The 19,021-nt window shown below is 40.1% G+C and overlaps 2 protein-coding genes across 3 annotated transcripts in view; one reads left to right on the top strand and one right to left on the bottom strand.

The window, feature by feature from the left end:
• The window catches only part of KDM1A (lysine demethylase 1A), a 60,425-nt gene extending 57,519 nt beyond the window's left edge, over positions 1–2,906 (bottom strand). For both annotated transcript variants that reach the window (XM_037017978.2, XM_037017980.2), the window contains exon 1: positions 2,398–2,906. In XM_037017978.2, the coding sequence (XP_036873873.1) occupies positions 2,398–2,751 (354 nt within the window). In that variant the 5' untranslated portion in view covers positions 2,752–2,906. The remainder of the gene's footprint in view (positions 1–2,397) is intronic.
• A 2,991-nt stretch (positions 2,907–5,897) lies between these two features.
• TEX46 (testis expressed 46) lies at positions 5,898–8,400 on the top strand. The gene is given in 4 exon segments (XM_017650499.3): positions 5,898–6,053; positions 6,056–6,144; positions 7,496–7,655; positions 7,658–8,400. Coding segments are annotated over 4 exon segments (480 nt in total). The 5' UTR covers positions 5,898–5,953; the 3' UTR covers positions 7,789–8,400.
• Positions 8,401–19,021: the final 10,621 nt, after the last annotated feature.

Here is a 19,021-nt window from a genome sequence, read left to right as displayed (position 1 = left end):
AAAAGTAACAAGGATGAAAAGTAAAGTCTAGAGAAAATAGTCCACAATATTGTAATAACTTTGTATGGTGACAAATGGTAAGTATGCCTAATTGTGGTGAGCATTTCATAATATATATAACTGTTAAATCACTATGTTGTGCACCTGAAACAAATATAGTATCATACAACTATACTTCAATAAAAAAGGTAAATAACCCACTTTAAAAATGAGCCAATGATTTGAGAAGACATTCACCAAAGAGGATATACAAATGGTCAATAAGCACAAGAAAAGACGCCCAACATCATTAAGAATCAGGGTAATACATACCAAAATCACAATGATACCACTTCACATCCACATCTTTAATAAAAAGACAGTATCAAGTGTTGACAAGAACATGGAGAAACTGGAACCCTCATACAATGCCAGTGGAAATGTAAAATGATAAAGTTGCTATGGAAAACTGGCAGTTCCTCAGAGAGTTAAACACAGACATACCATATGACTCTGCAATTCCACTCCTATCTATATACCTAAGAGAACTGAAAACATGTTCAGACAAACATTTTTTAATAAATGCTCATAGCAGCATTATTTGTAATAGCCAAGAAGTGGAAACAAACCAATGTCCATCAAATGATGACTGGATAAACAAAATGTGGTATATCCAGATATTATTACACCAGAGTTATCAAGTACTGAATGGAAGTAAGGCATCTTTGAAAACACGCTAAAGCAGGGTGCAAAATGCCTTTGCTACATGATTCCATTTACATAAAATGTCTAGAAGGAGCAAATCCATGGAAACAGAAAGGAGTTTAGAGGTTGCCAAGGAAGGGTTGGGGGAAAATGAAGAGTGGCTGTCAATGATACAGATGTCTTTTGGAGGTAATGGAAATGCCCTAAAATTGAGTGTGGTTTTGGTTGCACAATTTTGTGAATGTTAAAAATCGCTGAATCATATGCTTAAAAGTGGTAAATTTAATGGTATATGTGAATTATCCCAATATACCCCATTTTTAAAAAACAGCTTATCAACATGGTTTCTGGCCACACTTTGTATTAAAATGGTAAAATAAAACCATTCTGGGCTTCTGCTTCTGTATCACTTCTGAAAGATGGAAGTTGTAACCTCTATGATTTTCTAACCCATGTTTGGTAGAAGTCCCCAAAAGCCTTTCCTCTTAGTTAGCACAAGGTATTTGTTCTTGGAAAGAAATCCCTAAGTGGGTAGCTGGATCTGAGGGGCCTTAGTCTGGGTACTGTTCATCTCAAGAAGATCCTTATACACACTACCTTGATATACCTAGTAAAACATTATATGCAGATAGAAAATCTGTATATGCATAAAGTATATAAATCACATCACACGATTTAAAATATTTACTTATTTAAAAATGACATGTACGTATGTTTCCGGTTTTCTCAACTGGACCATGAAAAGATCCACGTTTAAAGTCTGAACCCTAAGACTACTGCCCCAGTGCCCAGCACACTGCTGGTGTTCCATGTGGTCCTTCGTTTTCAGAAGCTTATGGTATCGTATCACAACGGAAGTGGAGAGCTTACGTTCTGGTTCCACCACTTACTCAGCTATGTGACATAGGCAAGCTGCTTGAACTTAGGCAAGTGTGCCTCAGTTTGCTCATTCCTTAAATGGGCCTAACAATACCTGCATAGTGGTGTTTAGCAAAAATAAAATTTTGGTGACGCTCTGAACACAGCATCTGGTACCCAGATTAGTGAGGCAGCTTTCGTCTGTATTTACTGTTCTGTGATAAATCTTCTTCTTCCCATATATCTGCACTTTGACTAACTGATATCAACCCTTTTAGTTAGCTTTCTCATCTGTAAAAATCTGTCAAAAGATTGCGGAGAGGATAAAAGGAAAACTCCCAGCGGACTGCAAGGGTTAAAAAAAAAAACGTTCCTTTCTTTTACGTCTCCAGGGCTAAGGCAATTCCGTTAGCATCACCCAACATCCCCAATATGCTCCCAGTTGAAACTCCATAAATACTGCTGAGCAGCACTCAGATACATTTGTGAACAAACAAGTGCTATGTCTCCAGCAACGCCAACCATAACTCTACGTCAGGGAGTCATTTTTTCCGGTCAAGAAAATGAAAAAGTGTACAAAATGTAATGAGTAAAATACCCCTTATATCAAAACCCCATTCCCAGGACGGCCCGGTCCCAGCACAAAGACCACACTGAACACCGGCAAGGACCGTCGCCTCTTTCGCCCCACCCACTCGGCTGGTGAGGTGACGGGGTGGGGATACGACTGACTGCGGCCGTCTGGGTGGGCGCAGGGTTCAAGGCCGGGGAAAGAGAGGAGGAGGTTTGGGGGCTGGACACCTCGAGGAAGCGAGGCACCGGATCTGTGGTTTGAAGGAGGGGGTCGGGGCTCACCTTCGCCCGCTTGCGCCGGCTGGTCCGTCGTCCCTCCGGAGTCTCTGCGATTCCCGTTTCCATGGGGGTAACTGACCCGGCCACGACGGTAGGCCCGGCTTGAGGCCCGGCGGACCCGGGCGGCTCGGCGAGGCTCCCAGGCGGCGAGGCCCGCGGAGGCTCCTTCTTTCGGGGAGTGCGCTCTCCGGCCGCCCCCGGCCCAGCCTCGGCAGGGCCCGACAGGCCCGCAGGCGGCGCGGCCACCTCTGAGCCGTTCTCCGCGCCGCCCGCTGCCCCAGGGCCGGCCTCGGTCCCGGCCGCCGCAGCAGCCGCCGCCGCCGCCGCCGCGGCTGCTGCCTTCTTCCCAGACAACATCTCCGGCCTCCTGGCCGCCGACGGCCGTAGGGGCCGCTCGCCCTGTCGGTCCGTGAGTCCGGAGCCACCTAGCCTCGCCGCACTTCACGCAGTCCGCGCGCTGCCAGCAGCCGTCGAGTACGCACGCGTTAAGCGCGCTCCCGCCGCGCCGGACAAAAAGGCCCGAGACGCCTGCGGCCCCACCCTCCCTCGCTGCCATAGAGCGGCGTCCTTGGGGCTAGAGTGGCGCCATGGCAAAGAGCGCGATGCTTTCCTAGAGAGTCTCCTTGGTTTTTGGAGTCGGTCCCGGCACTATCCCGGTCGTAGGGCTTCTGGGCCAGACTGCACCTCCAAGGGCGACTTGCGTTTCATCCAGGGACTTGCGTGGATTCATAAATTCATTCATTCATACATTCACTCATTCATTCACTTACCGGCTCGTCAATTTAACCAATATCCATTAACGCACGCTATGTGACAAGGGTTTAAGTATGTAGTTCTTTCTTTCAAAGAGCTTACAGTCTAGAGAGGGGAAAACACTGAAATGTAAATGATAAATCATCTCATTTATTTATAATTGGCCTGCTTGGACTGGGGTTAATTTGGGGGAGCAAATGAGTTTCGTGGGAATAAAATAGAAGTTAAATTCAGGTTTGAGTCCAAACTGTATTGGTTTTGCCTCCAGGGCTGTTGTGCCCTCCCTTGTGTGTGGACCTCCTCCCACTCCCTATGTCGTCCTTCCCTCTCCAGCTCCATACATAACACGGCTTTCTATTCCGGGGTAATTCTTTCTAATACTGATGATGGTGGAGGCAGTTTATTCTTTTAATTTCTGAAGGAATCCTTCACTGACCCAACACAGAGGCTTTGTGTTCTTCAGGTTTATTTCCACATTACACAGAACTGTAATTGGTTTTTTACATGTCTGTCTCTTCAAAGTATTTTTAAAAAATGATTCCATTTACATGAAATTCAAGAACTGGTAAAACTAATCTCTAATTATAGAGTTGCCTGGACAAGGGTAAGGGGTTAACTGCAAAAGAGCAGTGGGGAACCTCCTGGGGGTGACGGAAATTTTTATATCTTGATGGCGGTGGTGTATATATTAGCCAAAACTCATTGTACTCTACATGTAAAATAAGTATGTTTTATTTTATGTCAATTGTACTTCATTCAAGTTGAATTTTTGCTTTTTTAAAGCTAAACAAACAGAAAAAAAAGAGGCAGTCAAGTCCAGGAAAACTAGAAGCTATTCAAGAAAGTGTAATCATAGTACAACATACGGCTCAGCTGTGACCTCCATTGACATGGCCCTAACAACGTAAGCAATGAATACTGTTTTAACCAAAGTGATAGAATTATTTTGAGAGAATGGAGAAAAGAGAAAATTTGTGGAGGAGAGGGATAAGAGGTTTCTGGAAGGAGGGATGAAGTGGGAATGGGGAAGGTTCTGCATAGGAGGTTAAGTCCTCATCTTCCATCATAAAAATATAATACATAATGTGAAAATAAATCAAGAAATAACACCATAAACATACTATAAGATATATCAAAATAAATACCAGAAGAAACAGCTGAAAAAGCTGGGATTGGTTATCTGAGTTGTATAATTTGAGGGAGGGGGTAAGATAGGAGATTGAAACTTGTTTATTTTCAATCCTGTAGTTCTGACTTTTTTGCACATTTATTAATTTAATAAAACTTAAAATTTGATTTTAAATTATGTATATCCTTTGACCAAGCAGTCCTGGTTTCAGTAAAACATAGGGAAATATTTAAGTATACATACAAGGGTTTAACTTTAATGCTGTTTATCTCAGGTTATAGGTAATAACAATTAAGGAGAACTAATCCAAAGCCCCAAGTGGCAACTAATTGAATATACCTGATGGCCATTAAAATTGCTATTTGAATGTAAAGAACTCTCATACAAAATATCGAGCATATGTCAAAGATTTATTTAACTCTCTTTTGAGACAAGCAGCATGATGCTAAAGTTGGTTCAAAGGAAAATATGAGAAACTGACTGCAGTAAAACAGAATGCAGGAATAAGATGGCAAAGTTCTATAAGAAAAAATTGGATAATGTTCTACAAGGCCATAAAACTAAACAGTGGGGTTATCCTTTCTATCAAACAGAACTCATTTGTATCTATATGCAAAATATAATCATGTGCAACCTACCCATCTTTTTCCAGAAATAGCTTTCACTTTTTAAAAATTGTGGTAAAATATGCATAACATAAAATTTATCATCCTAATCATATTTAAGAGTTATCTTGGTTTTATTATTATTCTATTTTTGTGGCCAAATAAGAACTTAACATCAGCATTTTTTATTTGTTAAAAAAGATTTGTTTTGGAATGTGCACATGTGCACACACATACACACACACACTGTCCTCCTTCATTCACTTAGCATAATCTACTCAAAGTTCATCCATGTTGTAGCATGTTTCATAATTTCCTTCCTTTTTTAAAGCTATATAATTCCATTGTATGTACATACAATATTTTGTTTATCCATTCATCTCTTGATGGGTTTTTGGGTTGCTTCCACCTTTTGGCTATTGTGTAATGCTGCTGTGAGCATGGGTGCACAAATACCTCTTCAAGATCCTGCTTTCAGTTCTTTTGGATATATACCCAGAAGAGGAATTGCTGGAGCAACTTATCTACTTACCTGACTTTTTGGCATCTGACTTTCCAGAGTCAGGACCTTAATCAATATTAAACAGTAAGTCAAACAAAGTTATCTTCACTTAAAGCATCAAGTGGTCAACAGGTGGACCAGTTCGACAATATTCTAGTTTGACTTTGAGCTCACGGTAATCTTTTTGTCTTCCTCCCAAATTTTGAGTAATTTTTCTTCACAATCTCCTTCACTATGAGGGTAGGGGCTCTATATTGCCAGCCATTTTATTCCCAGTGGTTAGGCCCAGAAGTACTATTGAAGGAATGAAGTCCTATGTCACCTAAGGCCTACATCACCTGGCTGTTGTGAGGACATCATGAGATTATGCTTGCAAAGTGCCTGTTAAAGTCTGGCACACAGTAGCTACTTCAGACATAGGAGTGTCTAATATTGTTATGCGGCAGCTGGGGGAGGTGGGGCTGGTTATGACTCAGAGGAAGGGGCAGCTGTGACTTCTGTCACGGAGGGCAAATCTCTGAGATGGGGCACTGAGGCAGAGTCTCAGGGCCTGGGTGCCTCTAAGCCATAATGCTGAGGGAACTAATGCCTCTTTTTAGGAATATCTATGGGTTAATTGCTTCCTCAGGTACCATAGGAGCATTGGTGGCTTGGCTGATCGGCTATAAGGCAGCCTTGTTGGGTTCTTATTCCTTCTGTTGTTGCTTAGCAACTGGCTGGTCAACTGTGAACTCAAGCCCACCCCACCAGAGTCCCAGCAGGTGAGCAAGAGGGGCCCTGGCTTCAGCTGGGTTTGATGGGGAATTTACAGCTAGATTGGGGTGGCAGACAGGGAAGATGTCAGGAGAATGGGGTGAGACTGAGGAACCCATGACCCCTGGTCTAGGTCCCCACTCTGCAGCTCCCTCTGGGGTGACAGATGACAAAGCATTCTTCCTACACAAGACCTCATTTCCCTCTGCTGAAAAATAGGGACCATCCCAGACTCTTCTATTTCATGTCTGATGTCAACATGCTTTGGCAACAATAACAATGACTTAAAAGTGGAAAAAAATTTAAATGGATAAACTAAAGGTATATGTGTAACGCAGATATAGATACAGCTCTAAAATAGGATAATGAACACAGCAGAAATGTACCTATGTTATGACATCTTCTATATAAAATTTAAAAACATGCAAAACAGTATCCTGCCTTGTTTATGGATACATATGAAAGTATTCTGAGGCAGGATTTCTCAACCTGGCACAACTGACACTGGATGGGATAATTATTGGTTGCGAGGGAGTATCCTGTGCATGTTGGATGTTTACCAGAATCCTTAGGAAAGCACCCTCACCCCCTTATAATAACCAAAAATGTCAGCAGACATTGCCAAATGCCCCTTGAGGAGGGCAAAATACCCACCCATTGAGAGCCACTGGTATAAAGAAATGAATGGAAAAAACAAATGCCAAACTCAGGACTGCAGTTGAGATGAGGTTCAGGGAGGGGAGAGGAATACCTAGAAGAGGGATCTACAGGGGACTCCAATCACATTTGTGATATTTTATTCCTTAAGTGGGTGTGGGAACATGGGCATTTGTTACAATATTTACTTTTTTGCATGTCTGAAATATTAAATTCTTAAATGATTTTAAAGATCAGACATTTGTAGCTGAATCCAAAAAGAAAAAAAAATGAAGTGTTATTATTAACTGTGTGGGAGGCAGAGGAGGAGTACAGAGATAATCATGAGAACACTGACTTGGCAGCTGGAGATTTTCTGGGACCTGACAAAGGAGGTCTCTGAGAGACAAACTCTGGAGACAGAGACATTGGGTTAAGGGTTTTATGGCCTTTGTGAGTGCAGATAAGTGGGCCATTTCATTTCTTCCTCTGAACCAAAGGCAACTGTGGGTCCTGGCAGTCGAGGGCTCTCATGCAGGCTGGATGCTGCTGAGAAAGGGACCTTCCTCCACGGGGCTCTAATTTTCTTACCCACAAGATGGGCAAAGATGCTCTCCTTTCAGGCTGCTCATGACAACTGATTAAGATGATGTTGATAAATCACCTGGCATGGGAGGGGATATCATTAACCAACTTTTCCTCTTTCTGTGATGGTGAGTTCAGGAAGAGGCAGATAAACCAAAGGTTCCCAAAGCCAAACCCAACGGCAACATCACGAGCATGACAGAAGTCAAGAGACTGCACGCCTGCTTTGCCCTCCAGGACAAGATCCTTGAACGGCTTTTGTTCAGTGAAATGAAGCTGAAAGTCTTAGAAAATCAGATGTCATTATATGGAATAGAATGAATCGCCGTGGGAGGTTCAGCCGACAGCTGACATTTCGCAAACACAGAAGGAAGAGGCAGGAATCCACTAAGGACTTCATTTCTGATTGCACTACCAATTCCCCCTGCTGAGGTCAGAGAGACTGGGGTGGGCTGGCCTCCTCTGTTGTTACCTTTACTCAGTAAAACCCAGTCAGAGATTATTGAATTTTCTTCATAAATCACACTAGAGAGGAGAACTGGAGGCTGAAAGGTTGGGCACCTCTGGAAAAGAAAGCCGTGCTCACCAGGTCTATGACACCGCCTGACAGGAGCTCTGGCACCCAGCCCCTCCTCTCAGCTGGGCCACCTCCACCCATGTCTAGACCACGATCCCTGTTCACCCTGAGTCTTACAACGGCCTCCCCAGGGCTGTTGCAGCTTCTTGTCTCCCCTCACCCTGTGCTCAGAGGCCAGAGCGCACCCTGCCAAGCATGCTGCTGGGCGTATTCCTTGCCATGATTGACAGAATAAAAGCCACACTCACACCCTCCATGATCTGACCTCCTTTCCATTTTTTGGTTCTTTTACTCACCCCCCCAATGCTTTACACTCCATACCCGAGTCTCCTAAACATCAGTCGTTAGTGTGCCATCTTCGTGATTCTGGCCATAACGAGGAGCCACCTGAACGTTTAACTCAGTATTGTCGTTTTAAATCAACTATTCCTTGCTTCAATATACTTATCTGTAAAGGAAAATAATAATAAAAATATGAACTTTATCTGTAAATTAAAAAACAGTACCATTTGCCTGAACTAGAACACAATTGTCAAAAAAAGACAATAATAACAAGTGATATTATTAAGTGCCAACCAGAGCTTGGTTGATCACTGAAGGATCTGAGCCTGTGAATTTGGGGTTAAAAAGGGAGATCAGCAAGTGTTAGAGTTTGAAAGAGATGCTAGCACCAAGCTGAGACTTTTCTCCATAAGGGAACTGGGAAGGAAATCACTACCTCACTGTAGGATTCTATGTGACTTAAGGTCTTTTGGTGCCTTACCTAAAATCATCAGGTGACTGGCAATCCCCAAATGCATCCACATTTTTGCTCACATGGTTTCTTCCCCTGGAATCACTTATCTTACCCTTTCTGCTGTTATAATTCTTTTTTTTAAATTGGAATAAAGTTGATATACAGTATTATATTGATTTCATATGTACAACATAGTGATTCAAAACTATATACATTACTAGATTCTTGCCACTGTAAATATAGTTACCCCATTACCATAGAGATATTATAATATTATTCGTTATACTCTCTCTGTTGCACTTGCATTCCTATGACTAGCTTATTTTACAACTTGCAGTTTGTACCTCTTCATACCCTTCACCTTTCTCACCTAACCCCTCCGCAACCCCCTCCCTGTGGTAACCAACCTATATTTCTGGGTCTATTTCTTTTTTTTTTAAATTTTTTATTAAGGTATTATTGATATACACTCTTATGAAGGTTTCACATGAAAAAACAATGTGGTTACTACACTTACCCATATTATCAAGTCCCCACCCATACCCCATTGCAGTGACTGTCCATCAGTGTAGTAAGATGCCACAGATTCACTGTTTGCCTTCTCTGTGCTACACTGTTTTTCCCGTGATCCCCCACACCATGTGTACTAAACATAATACCCCTCAATCCCCATCTCCCTCCCTCCCAACCCACCCTCCCACACCCCTCCCCTTTGGTAATCACTGGTCCCTTTTTGGAGTCTGTGAGTCTGCTGCTATTTTGTTCCTTCAGTTTTGCTTCATTGTTATACTCCACAAATGAGGGAAATCATTTGGCACTTGTCTTTCTCCGCCTGGCTTATTTCACTGAGCATAATATCCTCCAGCTCCATCCATGCTGTTGTAAATGGTAGGATTTGTTTTTTTCTTATGGCTGAATAGTATTCCATTGTGTATATGTACCACATCTTCTTTGTCCATTCATCTACTGATGGACACTTAAGTTGCTTCCATATCTTGGCTATTGTAAATAGTGCTCCAATAAACATAGGGGTGCATATGTCTTTTTGAGTCTGAGAAGTTGTATTCTTTGGGTAAATTCCAAGGACGGGGATTCTGGGTCAAATGGCATTTCTATTTTCAGTTTTTTGAGGAACCTCCATATTGCTTTCCACAATGGTTGAACTAATTTACATTCCTGCCAGCAGTGTAGGAGGGTTCCCCTTTCTCTGCATCCTCACCAGTATTTTTTGTTCCTAGTCTTTTTGACGCTGGCCATCCTTACTGTGAGGATGTAAGATATCACCTTAATGTGAGGTGATATCTCATTGTGGTTTTAATTTGCATTTCCCTGACGATTAGTGATGTGGAGCATCTTTCCATGTGTATGTTGGCCATCTGAATTTCTTCTTTGGAGAATTGTCTCTCAATAGCCTCTGCCCATTTTTTAATTGGGTTATTTGCTTTTTGGGTGTTCAGGTGTGTGAGTTCTTTATATATTTTGGATGTTAACCCCTTGTCAGATATGTCATTTTCAAATATATTCTCCCATACTGTAGGATGCCTTTTTGTTCTGTTGATGGTGTCCTTTGCCATACAGAAACTTTTTAGTTTGATGTAGTCCCATGTATTTATTTTTGCTTTTGTTTCCCTTGCTTGAGGAGATGCATTCAGGAAGAAGTTGCTCCTGCTTATATTCAGGAGATTTTTGCCTATGTTGTCTTCTAAGAGTTTTATGGTTTCATGATTTACATTCAGGTCTTTGATCCATTTTGAGTTTATTTCTGTGTATGGGGTTAAACAATAATCCAGTTTCATTCTCTTCTATGTAGCTGCCCAGTTTTGCCAACACCAGTTGTTGAAGAGGCTGTCATTTCCCCATTGTATGTCCATGGCTCCTTTATCATATATTAATTGACCATATATAGCTGGGCTTATATCAGGGCTCTCTAGTCTGTTCCATTGGTCTATGGTTCTGTTCTTGTGTCAGTACCAAATTGTCTTGATTACTGTGGCTTTGTAGTAGAGCTTGAAGGTGGGGAGCATTATCTCCCCTGCATTATCTTCTTCCTTCTCAGGATTGCTTTGGCTATTTGGGGTCTTTTGTCATTCTATATGAATTTTAGAATGATTTGCTCTAGTTTGTTGAAGAATGCTGTTGGTATTTTGATAGGGATTGCATTGAATCTGTAGATAGCTTTAGGCATGATGGCCATTTTGACAATATTAATTCTTCCTATCCATGAGCACGGGATGTGTTTCCATTTATTGGTATCTTCTTTAATTTCTCTCATGAGGGTCTTGTAGTTTTCAGAGTATAGGTCTTCTACTTCCTTGGTTAAGTTTATTTTTAGGTATTTTATTCTTTTTTGATGCAATTGTGAATGGAATTGTTTTCCTGATTTCTCTTTCTGCTGGTTCATTGTTAATGTAGAGGAATGCAACAGATTTCTGTGTATTAATTTTGTATCTTGCAACTTTGCTGAATTTAGATATTAGATCTAGTAGTTTTGGAGTGGATTCTTTAGGGTTTTTTATGTGCAATATCATGTCATCTGCAAACATGACAGTTTAACTTCTTCCTTGCCAATCTGGATGCCTTTTATTTTTTTGTGTTGTCCGATTGCTGTGGCTAGGACCTCCAGTACTATGTTGAATAGAAGTGGGGAGAGTGGGCATCCTTGTTTTGTTCCTGATCTTAAAGGAAAAGCTTTCAGCTTCTCACTGTTAAGTATAATGTTGGCTGTGGGTCTGTCATATATGGCCTTTATTATGTTGAGGTACTTGCCCTCTATTCCCATTTTGCTGAGAGTTTTTATCATGAATGGATGTTGAATTTTGTCAATGCTTTTTCAGCATCTATGGAGATGATCATGTGGTTTTTGTCCTTTTTGTTGATGTAGTGGATGATGTTGATGGATTTTCAAATGTTGTACCATCCTTGCAACCCTGGAATAAATCCTACTTGATCATAATGGATGATCTTATTGATGTATTTTTGAATTTGGTTTGCTAATATTTTGTTGAGTATTTTTGCATCTATGTTCATCAGGGGTATTGGTCTGTAATTTTCTTTTTTTGTGGTGTCTTTGCCTGGTTTTGGTATTAGAGTGATGCTGGCCTCATAGAATGAGTTTGGCAGTATTCCCTCTTATACTCTTTGGAAAACTTTAAGGACGATGGGTGTTAGGTCTTCACTAAATATTTGATAAAATTCAGCGGTGAAGCCATCTTGTCCAGGAATTTTGTTCTTAGGTAGCTTTTTGATTACCAATTCAATTTCATTGCTGGTAATTGGTCTGTTCAGATTTTCTGTTTCTTTCTGGGTCAGCCTTGGAAGGTTGTATTTTTCTAGAAAGTTGTTCATTTCTTCTAGGTTATACAGTTTGTTGGCATATAGTTTTTCATAGTATTCTGTAATAATTCTTTGTATTTCTGTGGTATCCATAGTGATTTTTCCTTTCTCACTTGTGATTCTGTTTATGTGTGTAGACTCTCTTTTTTTCTTGATAAGACTGGCTAGGGGTTTATCTATTTTGTTTATTTTCTCAATGAACCAGCTCTTGCTTTCATTGATTCTTTCTTATTGTTTTATTCTTCTCGATTTTATTTATTTCTGTTCTAATCTTTATTATGTCCCTCCTTCTACTGACTTTGGGCCTCATTTGTTCTTCTTTTTCTAGTTTCATTATTGTGAGTTTAGATTGTTCATATGGGATTGTTATTTTTTCCTGAGGTAGGCCTGTATTGCAGTATACTTTCCTCTTAGCACGGCCTTCACTGTGTCCCTCAGATTTTGTTGTGTTTTAATTATTGTTGTCATTTGTCTCCATATATTGCTTGATCTGTTTTTATTTGGTCATTGACTCATTGATTATTTAGCATCATGTTGTGAAGCCTCCATGTTTTTGTGGGATTTTTCATTTTCTTTGCATAATTTATTTCTAGTTTCATACCTTCAAACTGGTTGGTACAATTTCAATCTTTTTGAATTTACTGAGGCTTTTTCTGTGCCCTAGTATATGATCTATTCTTGAAAATGTTCCATGTGCACTTGAGAAGAATGCATATTCTGCTGCTTTTGGGTGTAGAGTTCTGTAGATGTCTGTTAGGTCCATCTGTTCTAATGTGTTGTTCAGTGCCTCTGTGTCCTTACTTATTTTCTGTCTGGTTGATCTGTCCTTCAGAGTGAATGGAGTGTTGAAGTCTCCTAGAATGAATGCATTCATTCTATTTCCCCTTTTAATTAAGTTAGTATTTATTTCACATATGTAGGTGTTCTGGTGTTGGGTGCATAGATACTTAGAATGGTTATATCTTCTTGGTGCATTGGCCCCTTAGTCATTATGTAATGTCCTTCTTTGTCTCTTATGACTTTCTTTCTTTTGAAGTCTATTTTGTCTGATACAAGTACTGTAACTCCTGCTTTTTTCTCCCTATTAGTTGTATGAAATATCTTTTTCCATCCCTTCACTTTTAGTCTGTGTATATCTTCGGGTTCAAAGTGAGTCTCTTGTAGGCTGCATATAGATGGGTCTTTTTTTTTTTTTTGAGAGGGCATCTCTCATATTTATTGATCAAATGGTTGTTAACAACAATAAAATTCTGTATAGGGGGGTCAATGCTCAATGCACAATCATTAATCCACCTCAAGCCTAATTCGCGTCAGTCTCCAATCTTCTGAAGCATAATGAACAAGTTCTTACATGGTGAACGAATTCTTACATGGTGAACAGTACAAGGGCATTCATAACAGAAACTTTCGGTTTTGATCACGCATTATGAATTATAAACAATCAGGTCAAATATGAATATTCGTTTGATTTTTATACTTGATTTATATGTGGATCCCACATTTTTCCCTTTATTATTATTATTATTTTTATTTTTAATAAAATGCTGAAGTGGTAGGTAGATGCAAGATAAAGGTAGAAAACATAGTTTAGTGTTGTAAGAGAGCAATTGTAGATGATCAGGTGTGTGCCTGTAGACTATGTGTTAATCCAAGCTAGACAAGGGCATTAAAACATCCACGGATGCAGAAGATTTCTCTCAAAACAGGGGGGGGGGGTGAGGTTCTAAGCCTCACCACTGTTGATCCCCAATTTCTCACCTGATGGCCCCCCTGAGACTGTGCCTGTCTTAGGTTGTTCCTCCCTTGAGGAATCTTACCCATCTCTGGCTAACCAATCATCTTCCGGGGCCATATAGGGAGATGTAAAGTTGGTAAGTGAGAGAGAAGCCATATTGTTTGAAAAGGTTGGCTTTTTACTTCTTTGCAGATTTATGCCCTGTGGCTTCTATGCCCAGCACTTGTCTCGAGGTATCTTTACCACCTGGAGGAATTATGATGCTCAGTAAATTCGATATGAGGCACGAATTCTATTTAAGGGTTGTAATTAGGAAGGAAGAAGAAAAGCTATAGAGGTAGCATATGGAAGAAAACATGGGAGGATTGATTATTTCTTTGACATATCTTCTTGTAGAGTACCTTAAGCATGTATAGGTTTTAAACTACTAACTAACTTGCGCACACTTATTAACATAATAGGAATATGGTGACATAAACTAAGCAAATCTATAATTACCAGCCATCTCCAGTGAAGCCAAGAAAACCAGTTAGGCACCCTAGGCATTTGTGAGAATTTGTCTATGATATGATGGATATTGTCCAACTGTACTTGAACAGTCTGAGAGAAATCAGACAAATTAAAGCAGCCCATTTCTGGGATCTGTTCACATCCCATATGTTCTTTTAACCGTAGATAGTCTATAGTCATAAGATTTTGGAGTGCTATAACTTGCACCCCTCCCAACTCCTGGTTGAGTCCAACAGTACAGATCCGGTCAAATTCGTTGTCTCACTGTATGCACATGCCAGCCTAGACATCTCCCTCCTCGTTCCAGTGGCAAGTCCAGGAGACGGTGGGCTGGATGCAGCCACAACCGCAGCATCGTCCGGATCCCTGTGGAGGCTTTTTGATGATCATCCCCCAGCACGAGTCCTCCAGAGAGTGCTGATGCTGGAAGCTCCTCCTCATATCGTATCTTAGTTCATTTTCTGGGTAGCCAAGCTAGGCCTTGATCTTCTGCATAAAAACAAACAGACCCTTTGCCCACACTTTGACATGCCCTCTATACCACTGTGTAGAACTCATTGGAGGTCAGCATACAGGAACTGCTTTTTTTTTTTTATTAAGAGAAAGGAATATTATCAGAAAAGAGTACCTCCATAGCCGATCATCTGACACCCTTTAAGTGATCAAAATTAAGGATATTTAAAGCATGCGTTAATCTTTGATTTACCAATAGTTTTATCCTATCAAGGAGTAATCCCCCTTTTCTTTCTTTCTTTTTTTTCCTTTTTTTAAAAATATTTAATCTACACTTACATGAAGAATACTATGTTTACTATGCTCTCCTCTCTACCAAGTCCCCCCTAAAAACCACATTACAGTCACTGTCCATCAGCATAGCAAAATGTGGTAGAGTCACTACTTGTCCTCTCTGTGTTGTACAGCCCTCCCTCCCCTTTCTCCCTCCCCCCCATGCATGCTAATCTTAATACCCCCTTTCTTCTTCCACCCCCCTTATCCCTCCCTGCCCACCCATCCTCCCCAGTTCCTTTCCCTTTGGTACCTGTTAGTCCATTTTTGGATTCTGTAATTCTACTGCTGTTTTGTTCCTTCAGTTTTTCCTTTGTTCTTATACTCCTCAGATGAGTGAAATCATTTGGTATTTCTCTTTCTCCACTTGGCTTATTTCACTGAGCATAATACTCTCCAGCTCCATCCATGTTGCTGCAAATGGTTGGATTTTCCCTCTTCTTATGGCTGAGTAGTATTCCATTGTGTATATGTACCACATCTTCTTTATCCATTCATCTACAGATGGACATTTAGGTTGCTTCCAATTCTTGGCTATTGTAAATAGTGCTGCGATAAACATAGGGGTGCATCTGTCTTTCTCAAACTTGATTGCTGCGTTCTTAGGGTAAATCCTAGGAGTGGAATTCCTGGGTCAAATGGTAGGTCTGTTTTGAGCATTTTGATGAACCTCCATACTGCTTTCCACAATGGTTGAACTAATTTACATTCCCACCAGCAGTGTAGGAGGGTTCCCCTTTCTCCACAGCCTCGCAAACATGTGTTGTTGTTTGTCTTTTGGATAGCAGCCATCCTTACTGGTGTGAGGTGATACCTCATTGTAGTTTTAATTTGCATTTCTCTGATAATTAGCGATGTGGAGCATCTTTTCATGTGTCTGTTGGCCATCTGTATTTCTTTTTTAGAGAACTGTCTGTTCAGTTCCTCTGCCCATTTTTTAATTGGGTTATTTGTTTTTTGTTTGTTGAGGCATGTGAGCTCTTTATATATTCTGGACGTCAAGCCTTTATCGAATCTGTCATTTTCAAATATATTCTCCCATACTATAGTGTTCCTTTTTGTTCTATTGATGGTGTCTTTCGCTGTACAGAAGCTTTTCAGCTTAATGTAGTCCCACTTGCTCATTTTTGCTGTTGTTTTCCTTGCCCGGGGAGATATGTTCAAGAAGAGGTCACTCATGTTTATGTCTAAGAGGTTTTTGCCTATGTTTTTTTCCAAGGGTTTAATGGTTTCATGACTTACATTCAGGTCTTTGATCCATTTTGAGTTTACCTTTGTATATGGGGTTAGACAATGGTCCAGTTTCATTCTCCTACATGTATCTGTCCATTTTTGCCAGCACCATCTGTTGAAGAGACTGTCATTTTGCCATTGTATGTCCATGGCTCCTTTATCAAATATTAATTGACCATATATGTTTGGGTTAATTTCTGGAGTCTCTAATCTGTTCCACTGGTCTGTGGCTCTGTTCTTGTGCCAGTACCAAATTGTCTTGATTACTATGGGTTTGTAGTAGAGCCTGAAGTTGGGGAGTGAGATCCCCCCTACTTCATTCTTCTTTTTCAGGATTGCTTTGGCTATTCAGTGTCTTTGGTGTTTCCATATGAATTTTTGAATTATTTGTTCCAGTTCATTGAAGAATGTTGCTGGTAATTTGATAGGGATTGCATCAAATCTGTATATTGCTTTGGGCAGGATGGCCATTTTGACGATATTGATTCTTCCTAGCCATGAGCATGGGATGAGTTTCCATTTGTTAGTGTCCCCTTTAATTTCTCTTAAGAGTGACTTGTAGTTTTCAGGGTATAGGTCTTTCACTTCTTTGATTAGGTTTATTCCTAGGTATTTTATTCTTTTTGATGCAATTGTGAATGGAATTGTTTTCCTGATTTCTGTTTCTATTGGTTCATTGTTAGTGTATAGGAAAGCTACAGATTTCTGTGTGTTAATTTTGTATCCTGCAACTTTGCTGTATTCCAATATCAGTTCTAGTAGTTTTGGAGTGGAGTCTTTAGGGTTTTTTATGTACAGTATCATATCATCTGCAAATAGTGACAGTTTAACTTCTTCTTTACCAATCTGGATTCCTTGTATTTCTTTGTTTTGTCTGATTGCCGTGGCTAGGACCTCCAGTACTATGTTAAATAACAGTGGGGAGAGTGGGCATCCCTGTCTGGTTCCCAATCTCAGAGGAAAAGCTTTCAACTTCTCGCTGTTCAGTATAATGTTGGCTGTGGGTTTATCATATATGGCCTTTATTATGTTGAGGTACTTGCCCTCTATTCCCATTTTGCTGAGAGTTTTTATCATGAATGGATGTTGAATTTTGTCAAATGCTTTTTCAGCATCTATGGAGATGATCATGTGGTTTTTGTCTTTCTTTTTGTTGATGTGGTGGTTGATGTTGATGGATTTTCGAATGTTGTACCATCCTTGCATCCCTGGGATGAATCCCACTTGGTCATGGTGTATGATCCTTTTGATATACTGTTGAATTCTGTTTGCTAATATTTTATTGAGTATTTTTGCATCTACATTCATCAGGGATATTGGTCTGTAATTTTCTTTTTTGGTGGGGTCTTTGCCTGATTTTGGTATTAGGGTGATGTTGGCTTCATAGAATGAGTTTGGGAGTATTCCTTCCTCTTCTATTTTTTGGAACACTTTAAGGAGAATGGGTATTATGTCTTCTCTGTGTGTCTGATAAAATTCCGAGGTAAATCCGTTCGGCCCCGGGGTTTTGTTCTTGGGTAGTTTTTTGATTACCGTTTCAATTTCTTTGCTCGTAATTGGTTTAACTTTTGTGTTTCTTCTTCCTTGGTCAGTCTTGGGAGGTTGTATTTTTCTAGGAAGTTGTCCATTTCTTCTAGGTTTTCCAGCTTGTTGGCATATAGGTTTTCATAGTAGTCTTTAATAATTCTTTGTATTTCTGTGGAGTCTGTCATGATTATTCCATTCTCATTTCTGATGCTATTGATTTGTGTTGATTCTCTTTTTCTCTTAATAAGTTTGGCTAGAAGCTTATCTATTTTGTTTATTTTCTCAAAAAACCAGGTCTTGGTTTCGTTGATTTTTGCTATTGTTTTATTCTTCTCAATTTTGTTTATTTCTTCTCTGATCTTTATTATGTCCTTCCTTCTGCTGACTTTAGGCCTCATTTGTTCTTCTTTTTCCAGTTTCGATAATTGTGATGTTAGACTATTCATTTGGGATTGTTCTTCCTTCTTCAAGTGTGCCTGGATCGCTATATACTTTCCTCTTAAGACTGCTTTCACTGCATCCCACAGAAGTTGTGGCTTTGTGTTGTTGTTGTCATTTGTTTCTATATATTCCTTGGTCTCTATTTTGATTTGTTCATTGATCCATTGATTATTTAGAAGCATGTTGTTAAGCCTCCATGTGTTTGTGAGCCTTTTTGTTTTCTTTGTAGAATTTATTTCTAGTTTTATACCTTTGTGGTCTGAAAAATTGGTTGGTAGTATTTCAATATTTTGGAATTTACTGAGGCTCTTTTTGTGAGCTAGTATGTGGTCTATTCTGGAGAATGTTCCATGTGCACTTTAGAAGAATGTATATCCTGTTGCTTTTGGATGTAGAGTTCTATGGATGTCTCTTAGGTCCATCTGTTCTAGTGTGTTGTTCAGTGCCTGTGTGTCCTTACTTATTTTCTGCCCGGTGGATCTATCCTTTGGGGTGAGTGGTATGTTGAAGTCTCCTAAAATGAATGCATTGCAGTCTATTTCCCTCTTTAGTTCTCTTGGTATTTGTTTCACAAATGCTGGTGCTCCTGTATTGGGTGCATATATATTTAGAATGGTTATATCCTCTTGTTGGACTGAGCCCTTTTTCATTAGGTAGTGTCCTTCTTTATCTCTTGTTACTGTCTTTGTTTTGAAGTCTATTTGTCTGATATTAGTACTGCAACCCCTGCTTTCTTTTCACTGTTGTTTGCTTGAAATATGTTTTTCCATCCCTTGACTTTTAGTC

This window comes from Manis javanica, chromosome 4 (assembly GCF_040802235.1).
Source record: "Manis javanica isolate MJ-LG chromosome 4, MJ_LKY, whole genome shotgun sequence".
NCBI lineage: Eukaryota > Metazoa > Chordata > Mammalia > Pholidota > Manidae > Manis > Manis javanica.
Note: the sequence above shows the minus strand (reverse complement) of the source record. Positions and strands in the feature narration are given on the sequence as shown.